This window comes from Ranitomeya imitator, chromosome 2 (assembly GCF_032444005.1).
Source record: "Ranitomeya imitator isolate aRanImi1 chromosome 2, aRanImi1.pri, whole genome shotgun sequence".
Lineage (NCBI taxonomy): Eukaryota > Metazoa > Chordata > Amphibia > Anura > Dendrobatidae > Ranitomeya > Ranitomeya imitator.
Genome location: NC_091283.1, coordinates 697,900,791 through 697,926,330, shown reverse-complemented (window position 1 = coordinate 697,926,330; position 25,540 = coordinate 697,900,791). Strand labels below are relative to the sequence as shown.

The following is a 25,540-nucleotide window of genomic DNA, read 5'->3' as shown; positions in this document are numbered from 1 at the left end:
AACCCTGTGTGACCAAGTTTTTAATATTGATGCTACCTATGCAGCGTCAATAGTAAAAGGATCTAATGTTAAAAATAATTTAAAAAATTAAAAATCATTATATACTCACCGTCCGCCGCCTTTCCTGCTCCACGCGACGCTCCGGTAACAACTCCATGCAAGCTTCAGTTTCCGGTGGCAAGGATGGTATGTGACAAGGACCTTCCATGACATCACGGTCATGTGACCGCGACCTCATCACAGGTCCTGCGTGCCTGCGCGAGAAGGACCTGCCATGATGTCACGGTCATGTGACTGCGACGTCATCACGGGTCCTGCGCTACCAACCCTGGGACCGGAAGCTGCCGAGTGCACCGCACACAGGTGACATGACTACAAGGGCTCCCTCGGAAGGTGAGTATAACTCTCCTTCAGGCCCTGCGATCCATATTTAAGTGTAAAATAAAGAATTAAAATAAAAAATATCGCTATACTCACCCTCGGACGCGCCCTGGTACTACCTGGGAACCTTCATTCCTTCGAATCAGCGCTTGCAGGACCTTGCGGTGACGTTGCGGTGACGTCGCGGCTTGTGATTGGTCGCGCGGCGCCCATGTGACCGCTCGCGCGACCAATCACAAGTTGCGACGTCACCGCGACGTCACCGCAAAGGTCCTGCAAGCGCTGATTCTTAGGAAGGAAGGCTGCCGGAAAGAAGCAGGGCGCGTCCGAGGGTGAGTATATACCTAATAGGAATATACTCACCCATATACTCACCCTCGGACGCGCCCTGCTTCTTTCCGGCAGCCTTCCTTCCTAAGAATCAGCGCTTGCAGGACCTTGCGGTGACGTCGCGGCTTGTGATTGGTCGCGCGAGCGGTCACATGGGCGGCCGCGCGACCAATCACAAGCCGCGACGTCACCGCGACGTCACCACAAGGTCCTGCAAGCGCTGATTAGAAGGAAGGAAGGTTCTCGGTTAGTACCAGGGCGCGTCAGAGGGTGAGTATAGCGATATTTTTTATTTTAATTCTTTATTTTACACTTAAATATGGATTCCGATAATGATTTCCGATATTGCAAACATATCGGAACTCGGGATCGGAATTCCGATACCAGATTCAGAAGATCGCCGACTTCATGGCCGACCCCACACAGGGGTCGGGTCAGGTTTCATGGAAAGTCGGCGACTTCTGAAAATGGCCGGCCCGTTTCGCTCAACCCTACATAGCACCATTCTAGTCCATGAGTTTTGTGTGTTGTTGCAGTCCAGGTCTTTAAACCAAACCTGACACCTGATATTTGCTGCTCACTCCACGGGAAGCACGTATCAAATGCTGGCTGTATGATTTTAGTCATATATGTTTAAATCTGAAATGGTGGAATATTTTAGAAAGAAACATACTTTAAAAAGCCGCCGGATGACCAAGCCGCTATGAAGATTAGGGCAGAGACACACTGCCATAGTTCTCGTGTGAGAATTGCATCGTAAACCTCGTACTGGCTGTCGGCTCTCCTGACCTGAGTTAGACAGCAGCATAGAAATACATCATACTGTCTTGCTCATGTCTGGAGAGGTGCTGGGGTAGTGCATGCAGTGCAATGTGATCATTGCATGAGTTATTTGGCAGTATGACTCAGCCCTTTGTCAGACAGACAGGACTCCGTTGGTTTCTCCTCACCCACTGCTTTTAAGTGACAGGTTTGTCTCTAAGTATATGTACGGGGAGAAACATGTCACTCCAGTGGAGCTAGTGGGAAGAAACCGTTGAGGACTCTCCTATGTGTAGGAAGAAACTAGTGTATGCTGTATCAAAGAAGTGAAGGACAGCATCCAATCTGGGTGAAATATCAAAAGCTTGAAAAAGACCTTAGGCCAGTTTCACACTAGCGTTTACCTGATCTGCGGCGGGCTGCGGACTTCCTCAGTGAAGCCCCGCCCTCCGCCGCACCTCCGCTGCTAGCTCCACCTACATCTGCATGCGGCCCGCATGCGGCCTGCAGACCTATATTTAACATTAGGTACGCAGGTCGTGTGGCTGTATGCGGATGGTGCCGCATGTGTCGTTTTGACGATGCGGCGACCAGCGTAGGATGCAGCCTGTAGCCTTTTTCTTTTTTCCGCATCATCAAAACGACGCATGTGGCAAAATCCGCATACAGCCGCACGACCTGCGTACCTAATGTTAAATATAGGTACGCAGGCCGCATGCGGGCTGCATGCAGATGTAGGCGGAGCTAGCAGCGGAGGTGCAGCGGAGGGCAGGGCTTCACGGAGGAAGTCCGCAGCCCGCCACAGATCAGGTAAATGCTCGTGTGAAACTAGCCTTAGTTGATTGAAAAGTTGCATCTGGCACAATAAAGAACTTTTGATATTTCCCCCGGTTTGGATGCTGTCCTTCACTTCTTTTTGGTATATACTTTTCCATTGGGTCCAGTGGAACTAGGACTTTCATCCCCATATCTAATGTGCTGTTGGCTATTTTCTAATTTGTAGTGTATGCTGTATATCTGCCTCTAACCTGACCTGAAAGATAATAATAAGAGCTTTTACTCACCTGTGGGGCGGTCCAGTATGAAGGGTGTCATTGTTCTTGGTCGGTGCCTCCCATATTTTTGTGATATAGTCTTCCTTCTTGTTTCCTGTGGATAACACATCCCTACGTCAACCACACAGTCTCCCTGACATTGCGGTACTGCGCAGGCGTGCTTCTCTACCCTATTGAGGGCAGAGCAAAATATTGCAGTGCACAGGTGCCAGAAAAGGCCAAAGAGCCCCGGCACATAATCACTGCCCTGCTTTACTCTACTCTAGTCAGGGCAGAAAAGAACGCATGCGCCGGAGCGTGATGCTGGGGAGACTGTGTGGATGATGTAGGTACGCATCAATAACACGAAGCAAGAAGGAGGACGGAGATCGCAAGAAGAAGGTAGGCACAGGGCTAAGACCAGCGACACCCCTTGGACTGAGTATAAGAAAAGGTCTTTTTCTTTTACTTCAGGTCAGCTTGGGGGCAGATATACAGCACTATACAATGTTGTACATCAGCCGTGAAAGGTAGTGGCCGTATCTCATAAGGGTGAAACCTGGTGACAGATTCCCTTTAAGTGCAAAGGCACTGAGAGAAAAAAAAGTACCAAAAGGTATCAAGTATGCACATGTGCAGAGTTCATGGTCAGCAAAAGCATATAGTCAAGTAAATCCATATTAACCCCTTAATGACCGTCAATACGTCTTTTAACTGATCTGATATATATGGGAATAACGTCCCCATACAGGTGACAATCCAGCAGCTGTCGGCTATACACTATAGCTCACGACTTGCTGCATCAGCCACAATTAATGTTGTTACCATCCTTATCTATGTAACGCCTTAGATGCGGCAGTCAATAATGACTATATCATATAAATGTTTAACAGAGTGTGGCTTCTCCCTCTTTATCCCCATCGACACCCTGAGATCATGATTGTGTGGTCCTGATGTTTGCCATGGCAGTTCACAAGCAAATAGCGGCCTTAGTCTGCCGGCTACACTGACCTGTTCAAAAGTCAGCGACATTTAGGTGGTAAAAATACACTTTTTATTTCCTATCATGCCAATTTGTATTAATTCCTGAAAGCACCTGAAGGGTTAATAAACTACCTGACATGTGTTCCGTATGTTAAGGGGTGCTGTTTTTAAAATGTTATCAGTTTTGGGGGGTTTCCAATATATAGGTCCCCTAAAGTCACTTCAAACCTGGATAAGTCCCTAAAAAAATATTTTGTAAATTTCCGTGACAAAATGAAAAATGACTGCTACATTTTTAAACCTCCTAAAATGCTAACAAAATAAAATAACATTTTACAAATGGTGCTGATGTAAAGCCGACATATGGGAAATGTTATTTGGAAATTGCTAATTTTTTTACATTTTTGTCAAATTTCGGATATTTAAAAAAAAAAATAAACACAAAACATATCAACCTAAATTTACCATTTTCATAAAGTATAATTAGTGTCATGAAAAAACAATCTCAAAATCACTGGAATTTGTCGAAAAGTTCCAGAGTTATTACCACATAAAGTGACACTGGTCAGAGTTTTAAAATTTGGTTCTGTCACTAAGGGGTTAATTGTGATTATTTTTAAAACAAAAAGATGGAATAGTCACACATTTGCAAAGGAGATATCAGCACATCTCGGCCTGTGAAAATTCTGTTCAAGATAAACAGGTAAAAGGCTTGATTTAGAAAAACAGAACAATTGGTTTAAAGCATCAGAAATATGATATCATGCAATATACATGGTGAACATATAAACCGTAATGTAAAAAGAGGAAAAAACAAAGTAACAACAGCGAATATTAAATAAATACTTTGAAGGAAGTGCCCGTGCATTATTTATGCATATACACACACAGTCAAAATTTTTGGTACCCCTCGTTTGACAAAAGAAATAATAAATAAAAGATCTATGAAAATGAACAAATCAAAGTTAGACATTGCTTTTCAACCATGCTTCCACAGAATAAAAAAAATAAAACTCATGAAATAGGCCTGGACAGAAATGATGATACCCCTGAAAATAATGTGACAAAAGGGACGTGTTAAATCAAGGTGTGACCACCAACTAGAATCACAGGTATCTACAATCTTGGAATCAGTGAGTGGGACTGCATATAAGGGGTTAGGCTGGAGTCACACACAACGTATAAAAAAATTTGTCTGTTTTTCAAGGGCGAAAATCGCACAAATGTTTCATGAACAGTGATCCGTATGTCATCCGTGTGCAATGCGAGGATGCGATTTCCTCACATCAAAGTATCCGTATTGCATCCGTATGTCATCCGTATGGCGAGATTTTGTCGCCGGCTTGCAAAATGGACATATAATGGATCCATGGCCTCAAATATTTGTGCAAACATGTATGCAGTCTATATACAGTATATATATATATATCAGTGAGACACATATATATATATATATATATATATATATAATCTATCTCATATAGAGCTAGATAGCAGAATAGCCGGTAATTTATTTGTTCACTTTTGCTAAATCATTACAGAACCCGACAGGATATGAGACATGGTTTACATACAGTAAACCATTTCATATCCATTAGATTTATCTATGTCTCTGAATAATAATGTTAGGAGTGTGCATGTGTAAAATATTTGAGCTGCCAGAGTGGGAAAGCCAGTGACTGAGGGCAGATATTAATAGCCTAGAGAGGGATCATGGTTAATGCCCCCATGGCTAAAAACATCTGCCCCCAGCCACCCCAGAAAAGGTGCATCTGTAAGATGCGCCTATTCTGGCACTAAGCCACTCTCTTCCCACTCCCCTGTAGGGGTGGGATATGGGGTAATAAGGGGTTAATGTGACCTTGCTATTGTAAAGGACATTAAGCCAGGTTAATAATGGAGAGGTGTCAATAAGACCCCTATCCATTATTAATCTAATAGTATGAAAGGGTTAAAAATACACACAGACATTAAGAATAAAGTCTTTTAATGAAATAATTAAACACACAGGTTTAACATCTTTATTACACTCTCAATCCAAGCAAACTCCTCGTTCTTCTGTAAAAAAAATCCAAAATGAAAAGCAACAATATCCCATACCTGTCCGTTGTACAGTCAAGTCCCATGCTGCAATCCATCACAAGGGGTTAAATAGTTTACAACCCAGAGCAGTGCTAATGCTAACGGCCGGGCTTTAAACCATGGAGAAATGAATGAAAAGCTGCCTGCGCAGCCTCCCCACCTGACCGGACATGAACTCATTAGCATGGGAAAGTTTCTGAACATTTTCCCACGCTGTCAGTTCATTGCTGGTCAGGCAGGCAGTCTGCGCAGACTCAGTGACGTCAGCGGTAGTCACATTATTTGTCAGGGACATATATAAAGGGACATATATAAATCTATGGGATATGCAAAGGTTTACTGTATGTAAACCATGTCTTATGTCCTATCGGGTTCTGCAATGATTTTACAGAAGCCAACAATTGAATTATCGACTATTCTGCTACCTAACTCTACGAAATATAAAGATATATAGATATATATATGTGTGTCAATGACATATATATATATATATATATACCTATACTATGTGTAGACATTTATTTTATCTTTTCAATTCTAACCTGCAAGTGTGATTTTACATTACATCGCACTGAATTGCCGGCTGTTCTAATGGACACCGTTGCGTATTTTCTCACTGGTGGTCCATGTGGTGTGTGAGTTTTTCTCACACCCAGAGACTTTCATTGGCATATCTCGGACATAAAACTGTGCAAATCGCAAGGCCTCTCTGACATTTCCCGGCGCCTGCGCACTGCAGTACTTTGCTCTGACCTCAACAGGGCAGACAAGGTACGCCTGCGCCGGAGCCCCGGCAGGAAGAAAAGAAGAGGACGTCATCGTATGAAGATGGGAGGCGCAGGTACCTGCATGCGACGCCCATCAGACCGGACCGCATCAGGACCGCCTCTGGGCGAGTATAATATAATCTGTTTCCTTATCTTTTAGATGACATCGGGGGCATATCTACAACATTACAGAATGTTGTAGATAAGCCTGTGATGCCGATGGCCACAGCTTATAGGCGAATTTTGGGGTGACAGATCCCATTTAAGGCTGTGTGTGCACGTTGAGTATTTGCTTGCAGAAATTTCTGCAAGGTTTTTGCATTTCTTGGCAGCAAAAACGCTGTGGAAAATTCCGCTGCGTTTTTGGTGCGTTCTTGTATGCACTTTTTTCTTGTGCATTCAATGGATCAAAAAGGCAGGCAAAAATGCACAAAGAATTGACATGCTGCAGATTTAATCGTACATCAAATCCTGAAAGGAAAAATACTGTTCATGTGCACAACACTTCCGCATTCTCATTGACTTTACAGCCATAAGGATTCCCTAGAATGTTTGGATCAATTCTGCAAGGAAAGGAAAAAACACATTGAAAACACTCCGTGTGCACATATTGTAGCCTTATAGGTTGTTGTGATGAGATACGAAAAGCAGGGGGGAATTTCTCATGTTTTCTGATATTTATAGTTGCTTGGTCTTTTTTGAAATTTTGCATAAATAAAAGTGTTTAGGAGTTCCTCACCTCATTTGAATAAGCCCCATCTGTTTCTTGCTTGTTTCTATATATTAATGTAAATAAACTATTTGCAATAGAAGCATTTGTTATCGCCACTAAGTGACATGTGCTAATGAGGGATATGTATGTCACGTAGAATGAAGGGGCTAAAAAAATACATGATAAGAATTTCTTAAGTCAATGCTACAATAAACTGGATCTCAATTCTGTCCTATGTAAGCGCAGTAGACATTGAGGACATGTTCACTCTACTATTAGCCAAATGGCACAACAATATTGTTAGAGAACCTAATAAAAGATCAAGGAGGCTGCTAACTAAGAGTCCAGTTTGCTCATGAGGGGTGCATTTCCCCTGCCCTATTCTGTCATGTGTGATCGGATCCTAAGCACCTGTAGGTATGAATCAGAGCCCATAAAAAGAGCACCAAAGGGGGGAGAGGACATGGGGGTGCAGTTACCTTAAAACCAGAAAGATGTATAATTTTGCTCAATTCCTTGTTAAATTCTATTTATCAAATGGACAAAAATGTTGTGAGCTGTTTGAGGTAATAGTGGGGTAGACCTTTCCCTGTAATATCCTGCTATTATGGAGGGCAGCCCTGGATGAGAATGGATACACTTTAAAATTATTACTTTGTATAAGTTTATATTTACCGTAGAAAAGGCCATAGATATTTACCTGCAGCCCAGAAAATGCCATTACTATGGAGTTAATGGTCCCAAGTACACCTTCTGGATCAAATGGTTGAGTGGTTTTATACAGCTCCTAGAATGATCAAAGACACAAAAATATATTGCAGATGCCTAAAAAAACAGAAATCATTTTACACGAGATGCGATGCATATGAGCAATCAAAGAGGGTATTGGATAAAGCACAAAATAACTTTATTAGTCCAAAGAGCCTCAGTGTCACGTAGTGAAGCAGCTACAGTAGGAAGCTTACTAAGAAGTTAGGTTGCTCTTAAAAAAAATGTAAAAGACAGAAATAGAGACTTGGCCATGAAGTCCTCCTCCACTGGAAGATGGCATTCCAAGTATTGGTTTTTTTTGCCAGCAAAGGATCTCTCTTTACCACTGGAAACTATTGGCCATTTTAATTAACTCTAAGGCCTGTCCCACACATCCAGATAATTCCGGTACCGGAAAAATCGGTACCGGAATTATCCGTGTCCGTCTATCCGTGTGCTTACGTAGCACATCAGTGTGGCACACGTGCGGCAGCCATGTGCCGCCCGCCTGCCGACTGAGGACGACACGGACCATGCAGGAGACAGCGCTACAGTTAAGCGCTGTCTCCTGCGTGCGGTGCTGAAGCCGGTATTCATCCCTTCTTCCCAGCAGCATTCGCTGGAGAGAAGGAATGAATAATCTTTTTTTTTTCTTTCCCCTTAAAAATAAAGTTTGTGCGTCCCCTCCCACCTCCCATCCCCTGTGCGCCCCCCCCCCCCCCCCGCTTGCCAGGAAATACTCACAGACACCCAGCTCCAGCGATGTCTCCTCTCAGCGCCGGCAGCCTGTACTGTGTGAGCGGTCACGTTGCCCCGCTCATTACAGTGAGGAATATCCGCATATTCCTCACTGTAATGAGCGGGACCACGTGACCGCTCACACAGCACAGGCTGCCGGCGCTGAGAGGAGACATCGCTGGAGCTGGGTGTCGGTGAGTATTTCCTGGCAAGCGGGGGGACGCACAGGGGATTGGAGGCGGGAGGGGACGCACAAACTTTATTTTTAAGTGGAAAGAAAAAAAAGATTATTCATTCCTTCTCTCTAGCGAACACTGCTGGGAAGAAGGGATGAATTCCGGCTCCAGCACCACACGCGGGGGGACAGCGCTTACAGTCGCGCTGTCTCCTGCATGGCACACGGACTGCACACGGACAGCATCCGTGTGCGGTACATGATCCGTGCGTTCCCACAAACACTGACATGTCTCCGTGTTTTTCAAACGGACACACGGTCCGTGAAAACACGCTGACATGTGCAAAGACACATTGATTTTAATGTGTCTGCGTGAGTCAGTGTCTCCGGTACGTGAGGAAACTGTCACCTCACGTACTGGAGCCACTGACGTCCTTTCTGGTCTTCACGCCACGGCAAGGTCAGAGAGGCCCGGCGCCTGCACACTGCAGTACTTTGCTCTGCCCTCAACAGGGCAGACAAAGCACACCTGCGCCGGAGCCGCGGTGTGAAGACCAGAAGATGACGTCATGGAATGAAGATAGGAGGCGCCGGAGCGGACCTGAGACACTCATTTGACCGGACCGCAGCGGGACCGCCCCTGGGTGAGTATAATCTAACCTCTTTTTCTCCTCTTTCAGGTTACATCGGGGGCTTATCTACAACATTACAGAATGCTGTAGCTATGCCCCTGATGACGGTGAGCTTACCTCACCATCGATTTTGGGGGTGACAGGTTCCCTTTAAGACTGACTTTTCAAAGGTTTTATGGACTGATGAAATGAGAGTGACTCTTGATGGGCCAGATGGATGGGCCAGAGGCTGGATCAGTAAAGGGCAGAGAGCTCCACTCCGACTCAGACGCCAGCAAAGTGGAGGTGGGGTACTGGTATGGGCTGGTATCATCAAAGATGAACTTGTGGGACCTTTTTGGGTTGAGGATGGAGTGAAGCTCAACTCCCAGACCTACTGCCAGTTTCTGGAAGACAATTTCTTCAAGCAGTGGTACAGGAAGAAGTCGGTATCATTCAAGAAACATCATTTTCATACAGGACAATGCTCCATCAGATGCCTCCAACTACTCCACAGCCTGGCTGGCCTGTAAAGGTCTCAAAGAAGAAAAAATAATGACATGACCCCCTTGTTCACCTAAACTGAACCCCATAGAGAACCTGTGGTCCCTCATAAAATGCGAAATCTACAGGGAGGGAAAACAGTACACCTCTCGGAACAGTGTCTGGGAGGCTGTGGTGGCTGCTGCACGCAATGTTGATCGTAAACAGATCAAGCAACTGACAGAATCTATGGATGGAAGACTGTTGAGTGTCATCATAAAGAAAAGTGGCTATATTGGTCACTAATTTTTTGGGGTTTTGTTTTTGCATGTCAGAAATGTTTATTTCTAAATTTCGTGCAGTTATATTGGCTTACCTGGTGAAAATAAACAAGTGAGATGGGAATATATTTGGTTTTTATTAAGTTGCCTAATAATTCGGCACAGTTAGGCTGTGTGCACACGTTGTAGATTTTTCGCGGTTTTTGTCGCATTTTTTCGCTATAAAAACTCAGAAAAAAAATGCATACATTATGCATCCCATCAGTTAGAATACATTCCGCAATTGTTGTGCGCATCGAGGTAAAAAACGCAGCATGTTCATTAATTTTGCGGATTTTTTGCAGATTTCCCACTATATTATTGCATTGGGAACCTCCGGAAAAATCCGCAAAAAAAAAACGCACCAAAAACACACCAAAAACGCGGTAAAAACGAGAAAAAAATGCATGCAGATTTCTTGCAGAAAATGTCCCGTTTTTCTCAGGAAATTTCTGCAAGAAATCCTGAACCTGTGCACATAGCCGAAATAGTTACCTGCACAAACAGATATCCTCCTAAGATAATATCTAAAAAAAAAACCCCACTCCATCTTCCAAAAATATTAAGCTTTGATATTTATGATTCTTTTGGGTTAATTGAGAACATAGTTGTTGATCAATAATAAAAATAATCCTCTAAAATACAACAGCTGAAATACAGACCTACAGGTGCAGGTAGATACAGCTGGTATACAGACTGGCACGGAAGATTCAGGTAGGTACAGCTGGTATACAGACTGGCACATCAATTGCTGGCAGGCACAACTGGCAAACAGACTGGCAGGGCAGGTGCTGGTGGGCACAACTAATATACAGGCAGACTAGTACAGCTGAGCACGGCAGATGTACAGGCAGGCAGGTGCTGCCAGGCACGGCTGATATACTAGCAAGCTAGTGAAGGCGAACATGGGCGAACATGGCTGTTATACAGGCAGGCGGGTGCAGGTTGGTACGACTGATATACAGTCAGGCAGGTCCTGACGGACACAGCAGCTGTAATACAGGGACACAAGGCAAGTATTGGCAGACAGGTACAAGACAGGTAAACTGACTTGCGGATATTGAGGAGCTGACAACTAGCAACTGTGCAGACAACTGACTTTACGGACTGCTCAGATACCTTCATTCAGGTGAAGGTGCTTTAAATAATAAGTGTCTCCCAGCCATTGGCTGGTGACACTTTAAGATGGTGCACGCTGTCCCCTTAAGAAGGAGGGAGAGTGTTCATGTGCCCTAAGCATATTGCCCGGGGATCTGCGAGCCTTGCGCAGACCCCAGGCAGAAACCAAAGCAGTAGGAAGTGTGGGAGGGGGGCCGCTGCAGTGAGTGAGTCGGCATTCCTGCTGGGGGAGAAGCATGCATGGATGCCAGCACTACAGTACCCCCCTTTATGCCCCCTCTTATTCAAGTTTGCATGAAATCTCTGCAGGAGGAGAGGGGCATGGATGTTCTCCATGGGTTTTTCCTCTAACTCTTTTTAAGGCCAGAATGTTTTCAACCTCAAAAACATCTTCAGAGCTAACTGGAGCAAGAGTGGTTCCTGGACCTTTGAAAACGGGACTGAGGATGACAAGCTTCATTAGAGACACGTGAAATGAATTGGGGATCGAAGTTTGAGTTTGTAGGGTAGAAAATTTATCTGTCCTGTCTGCCCTAATGTCCCTAAATAGGTTCTGCACCTTTTGGCGATCAGGAACCTAATCCCTGACTGCCCCTAGTGATGGGCCCTGGATAGTGAGAGGATCTGGTGAGCCTCAACTACAACTAAAGACAAAGCAGGAAGATAAATGAGGGTACGCACTTAGCTTGAGATGACACAAGAGAGCTCACGCCAGCAATCCTCCAAGAGGCTCCAAGAAGAAACTAGTCAACTTCTAGCACTTTCAACAGACAGAGGTAAATAGAGCTATCATTGGCACCTTGACAAAGGTATTTAAAGATCCAGCAAATGTGTCTTAATCAGCAGCAGATGGTGAAGATCACCGCTAGGTCCTAGAGGGAGAAGGATATCACTCCACAGCAGAGATGCAAGATCCAGAATGTGCCTGCAGAGCCAGGCGCAGTGACCTTCTACAGCCAGATTCAGAATGACTGTTTGTCACACCTGACATACCAGTGACATTACCAAATTGATAAAATAGAAGTTCTTTATTCTTTATTTTGGGACATGGAATGGGTGTGCAGAGAGGCAAATGAATGCTGGGAAAGGAGGAAACGGGACAACGGCTATTTTGCATGAATCCAACACTTCTATGATTCCCGAGAATGAGAAATCAGCCCAAGGCATGAGTTCACCCCAGTCATTTTGGCGAGCATTGACAAAGTGCAGCAGGAAGTTGGTCAAGATCTGATTGACCAGCTTTACCTGGCCATTGGATTCTGGATGGTAGGCTGAAGAGAAATGTAAGGTGACATTTAGTAGTTTGCAGGTAGCCCTCCAGAAGTGAGATGTAAACTGGACAGCTCTATCTGAGACTATATGAAGAGGTAAACAGCAGAGGCTTAAAATATGTTGGATAAACGTGTAGGCAAGCACAGGGCAGACTGGAGGTTAGACAGAGAGCAGATGGTACAGGCAAAGGAAGTAGCCAGCTGGTTGGAAGCTGTTTTGGAGTCTTGTTCTGGGCACATGAGGTACAGTCCGAGACGACATCCAAAAAATCCTTGCACAGGGTTGGCCAGCAATAATGCCAGGAAATGAGAAGAGCATGACCAGCCAATTTAGATTAGTAACCCCAGTGAAGAACCCACTTCCTGTCTGGTGCAAGTTTTTCCGGATGGGACCTGAGACAAATCTAACACAGCGACTGTAATTATTTTGGAGGGCTCAATTATGTGTTGAGGCTCTTCCTTCTGGTCAGAAGACAAATGTCCTATAGAGGACACCTGACTTGCTGTTATTATCAGCTGCCTGGAAATGGAAAATAAAATTGAAATAGGTGAAGAACAGAAAGCACCTGGTATGATGCGAATTTAGCCTCTGTGCTGACTGCAATTAGGCTAGATTCTTATGGTCAATGTAAACACCCATCTTACAGCAATAATCGCCACTCCTTCAAAGCCAGATTTTTATCCAACAGTTCTTGATCGCCTATTGAGTAGTTGTGTTCTAGAGCTGAGAAGATTTTGGAAAAGAAACCACACCACACAGTTGCTATACGACCGGAAGAAGACTTCTGGGTAAGAACGGCTCCGGCCCCTGGAGGAAGAAGCATCCACTTCCAAAAAGAATTGCTTATTATTGTCTGGTCAATGAAGCACTGGAGAAGAGGATAAAGCCTGTTTTAAGGAGACAAAGGTGTTCCTTGCCTCCGGTGTTCATACCATAGGGTTGGCACCCTTGCGGGTCAGGGCAGAAATAGGATCAAATGTAGCAAGAAAAGGAAAATCCAGCTTCCAAAAAATATCCAAATTTATTGTGAATGAAGTCCATGAAGTCCAGTAGGATGAATTCACATGATAATGAGTAACAGGATACGCATTTCGAGCAATAGCTTGTTCTCTCTCAAAGCTACTCAGAATTTGTAGCTACATGGTTATATATCAGCCCCAACCAAATTGATTACCAATCACATGACACATAGTGACTCTCAAAGTTTAAAATCACAGAACTGATAAATATCTGGAAGATATACAAGAGAAAAAAAACATAGAAACAAAAGAACACATTAAGAAGTACAAGTTACATGCAAGGGTTAACTCTAGCACATAGAGTTGGAACATAATCTCTTTTCCAGCATTTAGACCTGCAGGATGACAGGTATTCAAGCAGAACATCCAGTAAGCTTCACGAGTCATCATTAAGCGTCTTTTAACATCTCCTCCTTTTGCCAGTAATGTAAGTTTCACAATGCCGATCACTTGCAGAGACGCCACATTTCTTTGATGACAGGAGACAAAGTGCTTGGATGCAAATGACATGGAGCAATTAGCACTAGTGGAGATAACAATTTCAGTAATATTATTATTATTAATTATTATTATTGCGCCATTTATTCCATGGCGCTTTACATGTGAAGAGCTGTATACGTAATAAAAACAGGTACAATAATCTTGAGCAATACAAGTCACAACTGGTACAGGAGAGAGGACCCTGCCCACGAGGGCTCACAATCTCCAAGGGATGGGTGAGGATACAGTAGGTGAGGATAGAGCTGGTCGTGCAGTGGTTTGGTCGATCAGTGGTTACTGCAGGTTGTAGGCTTACCAGAAGAGGTAGGTCTTCAGGTTCTTTTTGAAGGTTTCGATGGTAGGTGAGAGTCTGATATGTTGTGGTAGAGAGTTCCAGAGTAGGGGTAATGCGTGAGAGAAATCTTGTATGTGATTGTGGGAAGAGGAGATAAAAGGGGAGTAGAGAAGGAGATCTTGTGAGGATCGGAGGTTGCGTGCAGGAAAGTACTGGGAGACGTGGTCACAGATGTATGGAGGAGACAGGTTGTGGATAGCTTTGTATGTCATGGTTAGGGTTTTGTACTGGAGTCTCTGGGTAATGGGGAGTCAGTGAAGGAATTGACAGAGGGCAGAGGCCGGGAAATAGTGGGGGGACAGGTGGATTAGTCAGGCAGCAGAGTTTAGAATAGATTGGAGGGGTGCGAGAGTGTTAGAGGGGAGGCCACAGAGCAGGAGGTTACAGTAGTTGAGGCGGGAGATGATGAGGGCATGGACTAGGGTTTTGGCAGATTCTTGGTTTAGGAATGTACGGATCCGTGAAATATTTTTGAGTTGCAGGCGGCAGGAAGTGGAAAGGGCTTTGATATGGGGTTTGAAGGAGAGATTAGTGTCGAGGATTACCCCGAGACAGCGAGCTTGTGGGACTGGGGAGAGTGGGCAGGCGTTTGCTGTAATGGATAGGTTAGTTGGGGGGTTCGCATGAGATGAGGGAAAGACAATGAATTCTGTTTTGTCCATGTTAAGTTTTAGAAATCTAGCGGAGAAGAAGGATGAAATAGCGGATAGACATTGAGGGATTGTGGTTAGTAGGGTGGTGATATCTGGTCCAGATATGTAGATCTGTGTGTCATCAGCATAGAGATGATACTGAAAACCGTGAGATTCTATGAGCTGTCCCAGGCCAAAAGTGTAAATGGAGGAGAGCAGGTGCCCTAGAACTGAACCTTGTGGGACTCCGACAGATAGGGGGCGAGGTGAGGAGGTGGTGTGTGAATGGGAGACGCTGAATGTTTGGTCAGGTAGGTATGACGAGATCCAGGATAGGGCCAAGTCTGTGATGCCAAGGGATGAGAGGGTCTGTAGTAATAGGGAATGGTCCACTGTGTCAAAGGCAGAGGACAGATCCAGGAGGAGGAGGATAGAGTAGTGTTGCATGCTCTTGGCGGTAAATAGGTCATTGGTGACCTTAGTTAGGGCAGTTTCAGTGGAGTGGTGTGACCGGAAGCCTGATTGTAAGCGGTCGAAAAGGGAGCAGGAAAATAGATGCGAGGACAGTAGTTTTGAGGCATAGGGGAGAAGTGATATAGGGTGATAGCTAGATACAGAGGATGGGTCAATGGAGGGCTTTTTGAGGATAGGTGTGATTGAGGCATGTTTAAAGCTTGAGGGAAAACACCAGTTGTTAGTGATAGGTTGAAGAGATGGGTTAGAGTTGGGATGAAGACTGTGGCGAGGTTTGGGATGAAGTGGGAAGGGATTGGGTCAAGTGCACAGGTGGTTAGATGCGATCTTGAGAGTAGAGTGGAGAGTCGATCTTCTGTAATGGTGGAGAAGTTGGTTTTCGAGGTGGAGGGCTGGGTAGTTGGGAGGAAGGGCTCTGGGGATTGTCGACTAAAACTGTCTCTGATGTTCTCAATCTTCTGCTTGAAAAATGAGGAAAAGTCTTCAGCTGAGATGAGTGGGGAGTGAGGAGGTGCTGGGGGACGGAGGAGAGAGTTAAAGGTATTGAATAACTGTCTAGGGTTGTTAGACAGGGAGGATATAAGAGATGAGAAGTAGGTTTGTTTAGCTGTGGCGAGTGTGGTCTTGAAAGTAGAGAGGGACTGTTTGAATGCGATGAAGTGCTCGTTGCAGTGGGATCTTTTCCATCTCCGCTCTGCAGCCCTGGAAGCTCGCCTCAGTTCTTTGGTCAGGCTGGTGTGCCAGGGCTGTCTGTTGATTTTGCGAGCTTTGGTATGTGTGAGAGGGGCAAGAGATTCCAAAGCTGCAGCTATTGTGGTGTTATATAGAGCGGCAGTGTCATCCGCATTGTGTAGGGAACTTGTTGTGAATTCTGTTGTCAAGCTCCCTTCTGTGGTCATGAATGGTACTTCGGTGAGTTCCGTCCGTGGGCTCCCTCTGGTGGCTGTCAGTGGAGCTGCTGCTTCTGAGGTTCCTTACACAGGTGACGTGGTTTATACTTTGGTTGGCTTCTCTATTTAACTCCACTTAGATCGTTACTCCATGCCAGCTGTCAATGTTTCTGCATTGATTCAGTTCGCTCTTGGATCTTTCTGGTGACCTGTCTACTCCAGCAGAAGCTAAGTTCCTGATAGTATCTAATTCGTTCATTGTTTTCTTGTCCAGCTGGATATCATGATTTTGTCTTGCTAGCTGGAAGCTCTGGGATGCAGAGTGGCATCTCCGCACCGTTAGTCGGTGCGGAGCTCTTTTTGCACACTCTGCGTGGTCTTTTGTAGTTTTTTGTGCTGATCGCAAAGCTACCTTTCCTATCCTCTGTCTACTTAGTAAGTCTGGCCTCCCTTTGCTGAAACCTGTTTCATTTCTGCGTTTGTGACTTTCATCTTTACTCACAGTCAATATATGTGGGGGGCTGCCTTTTCCTTTGGGGAATTTCTCTGAGGCAAGGTAGGCTTTATTTTCTATCTCTAGGGCTAGCTAGCTCTTAGGCTGTGACGAGGCGCCTAGGGAGCATCAGGAGCGCTCCACGGCTATTTCTAGTGTGTGTGATAGGATTAGGGATTGCGGTCAGCAGAGCTCCCACATCCCAGAGCTTGTCCTGTGTGAGTTTTAACTATCAGGTCATTCCGGGTGCTCCTAACCACCTAGTCATAACAGTACAGCTGGCCCAAAGTGTTAATGCATCTCAATAGAGGGATAAGAGAAGTTCTGAGACCATTTTTTTCTTCTTTGCACTGTGTTTTGTCTTTCTTTTCCCCTAAACCTTTGGGTGGTTCAGGACACAGGTGTAGATATGGACATTCAAGGTCTGTCCTCTTGTGTGGATCATCTCACTGCAAGGGTACAAAACATTCAAGATTTTGTGGTTCAGAATCCGATGTTAGAGCCTAGAATTCCTATTCCTGATTTATTTTCTGGGAATAGATCTAAGTTTCTGAATTTCAAAAATAATTGTAAACTGTTTCTAGCTTTGAAACCCCGCTCCTCTGGTGACCCTGCTCAACAAGTAAAAATCATTATTTCTTTGTTGCGTGGTGACCCTCAAGATTGGGCATTTTCCCTTGTGCCAGGAGATCCTGCATTGCGTGATGTTGATGCGTTTTTTCTGGCACTTGGATTGCTTTATAAGGAACCAAATTCAGTGGATCAGGCAGAGAAAATCTTGCTGGCTTTGTGTCAGAGTCAGGATGAAGCGGAGGTGTACTGTCAGAAGTTTAGAAAGTGGTCTGTGCTTACTAAGTGGAATGAATGTGCCCTGGCGGCAATTTTCAGAAAGGGTCTTTCTGAAGCCCTTAAGGATGTCATGGTGGGATTTCCCATGCCTGCTGGTCTGAATGAGTCTATGTTATGTCCTTGGCCATTAAGATCGATCGGCGCTTGCGTGAGCGCAAAGCTGTGCACCATTTGGCGGTGTTCTCTGAGAATAGGCCTGAGCCTATGCAGTGTGATAGGACTTTGACCAGAGCTGAACGGCAAGAACACAGACGTCGGAATGGACTGTGTTTTTACTGTGGTGAATCCACTCATGCTATCTCCGATTGTCCTAAGCGCACTAAGCGGTTCGCTAGGTCTGCCACCATTGGTACGGTACAGTCTAAATTTCTTTTGTCCGTTACTCTGATTTGCTCTCTGTCGTCCTATTCTGTTATGGCATTTGTGGATTCAGGCGCTGCCCTGAATTTGATGGACTTGGAGTTTGCCAGGCGCTGTGGTTTTTCCTTGGAGCCCTTGCAGTATCCTATTCCATTGAGAGGAATTGATGCTACGCCTTTGGCCAAGAATAAACCTCAGTACTGGACGCAATTGACCATGTGCATGGCTCCTGCACATCAGGAGGACATTCGCTTTTTGGTGTTGCATAATCTGCATGATGTGGTCGTTTTGGGGTTGCCATGGCTACAGGTCCATAATCCAGTATTGGATTGGAAATCTATGTCTGTGTCCGGCTGGGGTTGTCAAGGGGTACATGGTGATGTTCCATTGCTGTCAATTTCGCCTTCCACTCCTTCTTAAGTCCCTGAGTTTTTATCAGATTACCGGGATGTATTTGAGGAGCCCAAATCCGGTGCCCTACATCCTCATAGGGATTGCAATTGTGCTATTAATTTGATTCCTGGTAGTAAGTTTCCTAAGGGCCGTCTGTTTAATTTATCTGTGCCAGAGCACGCTGCTATGCGGAGTTATGTAAAGGAATCCTTGGAGAAGGGTCACATTTGCCCGTCGTCGTCACCATTGGGAGCAGGGTTTTTTTTTGTGGCCAAGAAGGATGGCTCTTTAAGACCTTGTATTGATTACCGCCTTCTTAATAAGATCACAGTCAAATTTCAGTATCCTTTGCCGCTGCTGTCTGATTTGTTTGCTCGGATTAAGGGGGCTAGTTGGTTCACCAAGATAGATCTTCGAGGGGCGTATAATCTTGTGCGAATTAAACAGGGCAATGAATGGAAAACAGCATTTAATACGCCCGAGGGCCATTTTGAGTACCTGGTTATGCTATTCGGGCTTTCTAATGCTCCATCTGTGTTTCAGTCCTTTATGCATGACATCTTCCGAGAGTACCTGGATAGATTCATGATTGTATATTTGGATGACATTTTGGTCTTTTCGGATGATTGGGAGTCTCATGTGAAGCAGGTCAGAATGGTGTTCCAGGTCCTTCGTGCAAATTCCTTGTTTGTGAAGGGGTCAAAGTGTCTCTTTGGAGTTCAGAAGGTTTCATTTTTGGGTTTCATTTTTTCCCCTTCTACTATCGAGATGGACCCTGTTAAAGTTCAGGCTATTTATGATTGGACACAGCCGACATCTGTGAAGAGCCTGCAGAAGTTCCTGGGCTTTGCTAATTTTTACCGTCGCTTCATCGCTAATTTTTCTAGTATTGCTAAACCGTTGACTGATTTGACCAAGAAAGGTGCTGATGTGGTCAATTGGTCCTCTGCAGCTGTAGAGGCTTTTCAGGAGTTGAAGCGTCGTTTTTCTTCTGCCCCTGTGCTGTGCCAGCCAGATGTTTCGCTCCCGTTTCAGGTCGAGGTTGATGCTTCTGAGATTGGTGCAGGGGCTGTTTTGTCACAAAGAAGTTCTGATGGCTCGGTGATGAAACCATGTGCCTTCTTTTCTAGAAAAGTCTCGCCTGCTGAGCGCAATTATGATGTTGGCAATCGAGAGTTGTTAGCCATGAAGTAGGCATTCGAGGAGTGGCGACATTGGCTTGAAGGAGCTAAACATCGCGTGGTGGTCTTGACGGATCACAAGAATTTGACTTATCTTGAGTCTGCCAAATGGTTGAATCCTAGACAGGCTCGATGGTCGCTCTTTTTCTCCCGTTTTGATTTTGTGGTTTCATACCTTCCGGGATCTAAGAATGTGAAGGCTGATGCCCTGTCAAGGAGTTTTGTGCCTGACTCTCCGGGTGTTCCGGAGCCGGCGGGTATTCTTAAAGAGGGGGTAATTTTGTCTGCCATCGCCCCTGATTTGCGGCGCGTGCTGCAGAAGTTTCAGGCTGATAGACCTGACCATTGTCCAACGGAGAAACTTTTTGTCCCTGATAGATGGACTAGTAGAGTTATCTCTGAGGTTCATTGTTCGGTGTTGGCTGGTCATCCTGGAATCTTTGGTACCAGAGATTTGGTGGCTAGATCCTTTTGGTGGCCTTCTTTGTCATAGGATGTGCGTTCTTTTGTGCAGTCCTGTGGGACTTGTGCTCGGGCTAAGCCCTGCTGTTCTCGTGCCAGTGGGTTGCTTTTGCCATTGCCGGTCCCGAAGAGGCCCTGGACGCATATTTCCATGGATTTTATTTCTGATCTCCCTGTTCCTCAAAGGATGTCGGTCATTTGGGTGGTTTGTGATCGCTTCTCTAAGATGGTCCATTTGGTACCCTTGTCTAAATTGCCTTCCTCCTCTGATTTGGTGCCATTGTTTTTCCAGCATGTGGTTCGTTTGCATGGCATTCCGGAGAACATCGTCTCGGACAGAGGTTCTCAGTTTGTTTCAAGGTTTTTGCGGTCCTTTTGTGCTAAGATGGGCATTGATTTGTCTTTTTCTTCGGCTTTCCATCCTCAGACTAATGGCCAAACCGAACGAACTAATCAGACTTTGGAAACATATCTGAGATGCTTTGTTTCTGCTGATCAGGATGATTGGGTGTCCTTCTTGCCTTTGGCTGAGTTCGCCCTTAATAATCGGGCCAGCTCGGCTACTTTGGTTTCTCCTTTTTTCTGCAATTCTGGTTTCCATCCTCGTTTCTCTTCAGGGCAGGTTGAGCCTTCGGACTGTCCTGGTGTGGATACTGTGGTGGACAGGTTGCAGCAGATTTGGACTCATGTGGTGGACAATTTGACATTGTCCCAGGAGAAGGCTCAACGTTTCGCTAATCGCCGGCGCTGTGTTGGTCCCCGACTTCGGGTTGGGGATTTGGTTTGGTTGTCATCTCGTCATGTTCTTATGAAGGTTTCCTCTCCTAAGTTTAAGCCTCGTTTCATTGGGCCACATAAGATTTCTGAAGTTCTTAATCCTGTGTCATTTCGTTTGGACCTTCCAGCTTCTTTTGCCATCCATACTGTGTTCCATAGGTCGTTGTTGCGGAGATACGTGGCGCCTATGGTTCCCTCCATTGATCCTCCTGCCCCGGTGTTGGTCGAGGGGGAGTTGGAGTATGTGGTGGAGAAGATTTTGGATTCTCATGTTTCAAGATGGAAACTCCAGTACCTGGTCAAGTGGAAGGGTTATGGTCAGGAAGATAATTCCTGGGTTTTTGCCTCTGATGTTCATGCTGCCGATTTAGTTCGTGCCTTTCATTTGGCTCATCCTGATCGGCCTGGGGGCTCTGGTGAGGGTTCGGTGACCCCTCCTCAAGGGGGGGTACTATTGTGAATTCTGTTGTCAAGCTCCCTCCTGTGGTCGTGAATGGTACTTCGGTGAGTTCTGTCCGTGGGCTCCCTTTGGTGGCTGTCAGTGGAGCTGCTGCTTCTGAGGTTCCTTACACAGGTGACGTGGTTTATCCTTTGGTTGGCTTCTCTATTTAACTCCACTTAGATCGTTACTCCATGCCAGCTGTCAATGTTTCTGCATTGGTTCAGTTCGCTCTTGGATCTTTCTGGTGACCTGTTTACTCCAGCAGAAGCTAAGTTCCTGATAGTATCTAATTCGTTCATTGTTTTCTTGTCCAGCTGGATATCATGATTTTGTCTTGCTAGCTGGAAGCTCTGGGATGCAGAGTGGCATCTCCGCACCGTTAGTCGGTGCGGAGGTCTTTTTGCACACTCTGCGTGGTCTTTTGTAGTTTTTTCTGCTGATCACAAAGCTACCTTTCCTATCCTCTGTCTACTTAGTAAGTCTGGCCTCCCTTTGCTGAAACCTGTTTCATTTCTGCGTTTGTGACTTTCATCTTTACTCACAGTCAATATATGTGGGGGGCTGCCTTTTCCTTTGGGGAATTTCTCTGAGGCAAAGTAGGCTTTATTTTCTATCTCTAGGGCTAGCTAGCTCTTAGGCTGTGACGAGGCGCCTAGGCAGCGTCAGGAGCGCTCCACGGCTATTTCTAGTGTGTATGATAGGATTAGGGATTGCGGTCAGCAGAGCTCCCACATCCCAGAGCTTGTCCTGTGTGAGTTTTAACTATCAGGTCATTCCGGGTGCTCCTAACCACCAGGTCATAACAGGAACTTATGTCTGTGAGAGGGAGGAGGGATTCAGAGAGTAAATGTAGATCAAGGTGTTTAAGATTTCTGCGAGGTGTGCAAGTTTGTGGGGTGGGAATTGTAGACAAGGAGTGGAGAGAGAAGAGAATGTGAGTAGATTGTGGTCAGAAAGAGGAAGTGGTGAGTTAGAGAGGTTAATTAGGGAGCAGAGGCAGGTGAAGATGAGGTACAATGTGTGACCATCTTTGTGAGTGGCTGCAGAAGACCATTGAGTGAGGCCGAAGGAGGAAGTGAGAGATAGCAGTTTAGTGGCAGCTGAGAGGGAAGTGTCAATGGGTATGTTGAAGTCGCCCATGATGATAGTGGGGATGTCCGCAGAAACGAAATGAAGTAGCCAGGTGGTGAAGTGGTCAAAGAAGGTGGTGGCTGGCCCTGGGGGACGGTAAATGACAGCCAGTTGGAGGTTGGCGGGGGCATAGATGCGCACAGAGAGCACCTCAAAGGAAGGGAGGGTAACAGAGGGTGGCAGTGGGATTGGGGTGAAGGAGCAGTTATCTGACCGGAGAAAACCAACTCCTCCGCCATGCTTGCTGCTGGGGCGGGGTGTGTGAGAAAGGTGGAAGCCATCATAGGAAAATGCAGCATGAGAGGCTGTGTCAGAAGGGGTGAGCCAGGTTTCAGTGATGGTGAGGTAGGAAAGTTTGGTAGTAACAAAAAGATTGTGGATGTAGGAAAGCTTGTTGCAGACAGAGCGAGCGTTCCATAGAGCTCCTGTTAGTGGGGCTGGGGAAGTGGGGGCTGGGCAAATGGGTAGAAGGTTAGAGAGGTTATGGAAATTTGTGATGGAGCGTGGGTGGGAGGTAGAACTGACTATGGGGATGTAGTGAGGAGGACCAGGATTTGGCGAGATATCACCACCAGCAGTGAGAAGAAACAGAGAAAGTGTTAGCAAGTGGGAGCAGGAGAGGGCATGAGGTGGCTGTCTGTGACAGAGGATTGTATGTTGAGGAACAGTTCTGAGGAGGAGGTGAGATGGATGGGGAGGATTGAAGAGGAGATGAACAGTTCTTTACTAGGAGTAGGGATTAGGGGAGTTTGCAGAAAGTGAAGAATTATAGGGGTGAAAGTGAAAACAAACAGAAACATTGTTTACAGTGACTGTGTCCAGTTACCTTCAGTTCACTTCTGGTTCAATTCTGGTTTTAATTCTAAAATTAATGTTCACACTTCTAGGACACACTTATAGGAATCACACAGCAGACTAAAGTCATTGCAGACTTGTGCTATGCAATATATGTACAACTAAGTGCATTCAGGTGTGAAGCAGAGAGGAGTGGTCTCTTCTCATCTTGGTCAGAGAATTAAGGGTGGACCAGATGCATACAATCAAACCTGAGTAAACAAGGTCATAAATAACACAGGGTAAGCTGGGGTTAGCTGAAAGGCATACCGTGTGAATGCTGGGAGCAGAGGAAAGTCTGTGTGGAAAGTTGGGTGATGTACTATGTGCATTTCATAGACAGACAAGGCAGGAGAGCAGGCTGGAGAGCTGGGTGCATGAACATACCATGTGAATGCTGGGAGCAGAGGAAAGTCTGTGTGGAAAGTTGGGTGATGTACTATGTGCACTTCATAGACAGACAAGGCAGGAGAGCAGGCTGGAGAGCTGGGTGCATGAACATGCCATGTGAATGCTGGGAGCAGAGGAAAGTCTGTGTGGAAAGATGGGTGATATACTATGTGCACTTCATAGATAGACAAGGCAGTCTGCGCTGAAATACGAATTATGCTCTGAAATACGAATTTTCAGCATTCGGGTAGTGCACCCTATATAGCTCAAATTGCATGCTGCACATCTGATCATGTAAACCATATTTTTGCTGTTGCAATTAATCAATTGTTTTATTTTATATTGTTGTTTATTTTTAGATATTAGCCTGAGTCAGGGGGTAGGTATCCAGATTTCCAGTCCAAGACAAATTTGTGTCTTTGCAGCCATGACAGACCTAGAAGGATGAGACAAACTTGACAGCACATATAGAGGAATGTTCTCGATATGTAGCATCCTACCTAAAGTTCCACAGGTTTGGAAATGAAAAGAACGGTCTCGGATAGAGGTCTCCAATCCATGGAGGATACCATCAAAGGATTCTGCAGATGTTGGATGGAGACTCGATACTGCTCCACAACGGCCTGTTTAATTAAATTAAACCGGAGTCCAGATAGGCCATTTAGGGAAATATTGTCACAGGAAGTGGACACTGAGAGAGTCAGGGAAGGAGAGGTTAGTCCTTGCCCAAGGTAGCCTCCCCAAGGGACCCTAGGCTTTGGAGTTTCATGGTTTTTCATGACAGGAACAAATTACTGTAAATGTTCAGGACTGCTGCAATAGAAACACTTCTCTTCGACACAACGGTCATCCCGACAGTGCTTGGCCAGCTTCACCTGTTTGATCTGTATGAATTCAGAGGAAGGTGTCAAAGTTGAGGTCTGCGGCTTGATCGGCCTTCGAAAGATAGGAGCCAAGCACAAAGATCTTCTCTCAGAGGTCATCTCCTTGGAGAGCTCCTGAAACCTGATTAGGGTAGCTAGGTACACCAGGCCATCCAGTGAGGTGGGAATATCACGACTATCCAACTTGTCCTTAATTCTTCCGGAAAGTCCTTCCCAGAAGGCAGCCACCAGCTCCTCATTGTTTCAGGCGAGTTTGGTATTGGATGGTGTACTGGTCCACTGTGAAGTTACCTTAATGCAACCTGAGGAGGGGGGATGCTGTTGAGGAAACATGGTCAGGCTTATCAAATACCTTGCAGAATGCTTCTAAGAAAGTCTGAAAGTTGGATGCAATAGGATCCCCTTGCTTCCGTAGGAAATTGAGCCAAAGCCAGGGCCTCGCCAGTGAGATGGGACATAATAAAAGACACTTTTGCCTGATCTGAACCAAACTGATGTGTCAAAAAATCAAAATGCCGCGTGCATTGATTGATGAACACTTGACATAAGGCAGGATCACCGCCATAATGTGGAGGAGCTGACAGACGGTCTCTGAAACCAGGAACATAGCTGGCAGGCTGATAAATCACGGCTGAGGTTGGACGGAGATATCCTGGTACAGGTCTGATATAGAGGAAGCTTGGGAGTCAGTGGATTCCATGACCTGAGCAAACTGTAACTAAGGCGGTGGAACCACTGTGCTGTGATCTGAGGAGAGCCTGGAGGAGCATGACTAGGCATACTCCTAACTTTTTGCTGAGCTTGAGGGTGGAGTTAGACTTGGCTCCAGATGGACGCAGTTCTACTCCAGGACAGACCTCGGACGCATGGCAGCTGAACCCCCCCAGGGGCAGGGAGATGAAATGGCCAAGAGTAGATGGACTTGATAAGTACAGGCAGGCATGAGCAGCCATGACAGGAATACTGGGAGACAC

At 45.6% G+C, this 25,540-nt stretch overlaps 1 protein-coding gene across 2 annotated transcripts in view; it reads right to left on the bottom strand.

The window, feature by feature from the left end:
- Window positions 1–25,540, bottom strand: part of LOC138665532 (heparan-alpha-glucosaminide N-acetyltransferase-like) — a 1,558,440-nt gene that overhangs the window by 618,689 nt on the left and 914,211 nt on the right. Inside the window, exon 14 of one of the 2 annotated variants that reach the window (XM_069753108.1) lies at window positions 7,753–7,839. The exons of the other annotated variant lie outside the window; for it this stretch is intronic. Within the exon in view, the coding sequence (XP_069609209.1) occupies window positions 7,753–7,839 (87 nt within the window). The remainder of the gene's footprint in view (window positions 1–7,752; window positions 7,840–25,540) is intronic. 2 annotated transcript variants of the gene reach the window in all.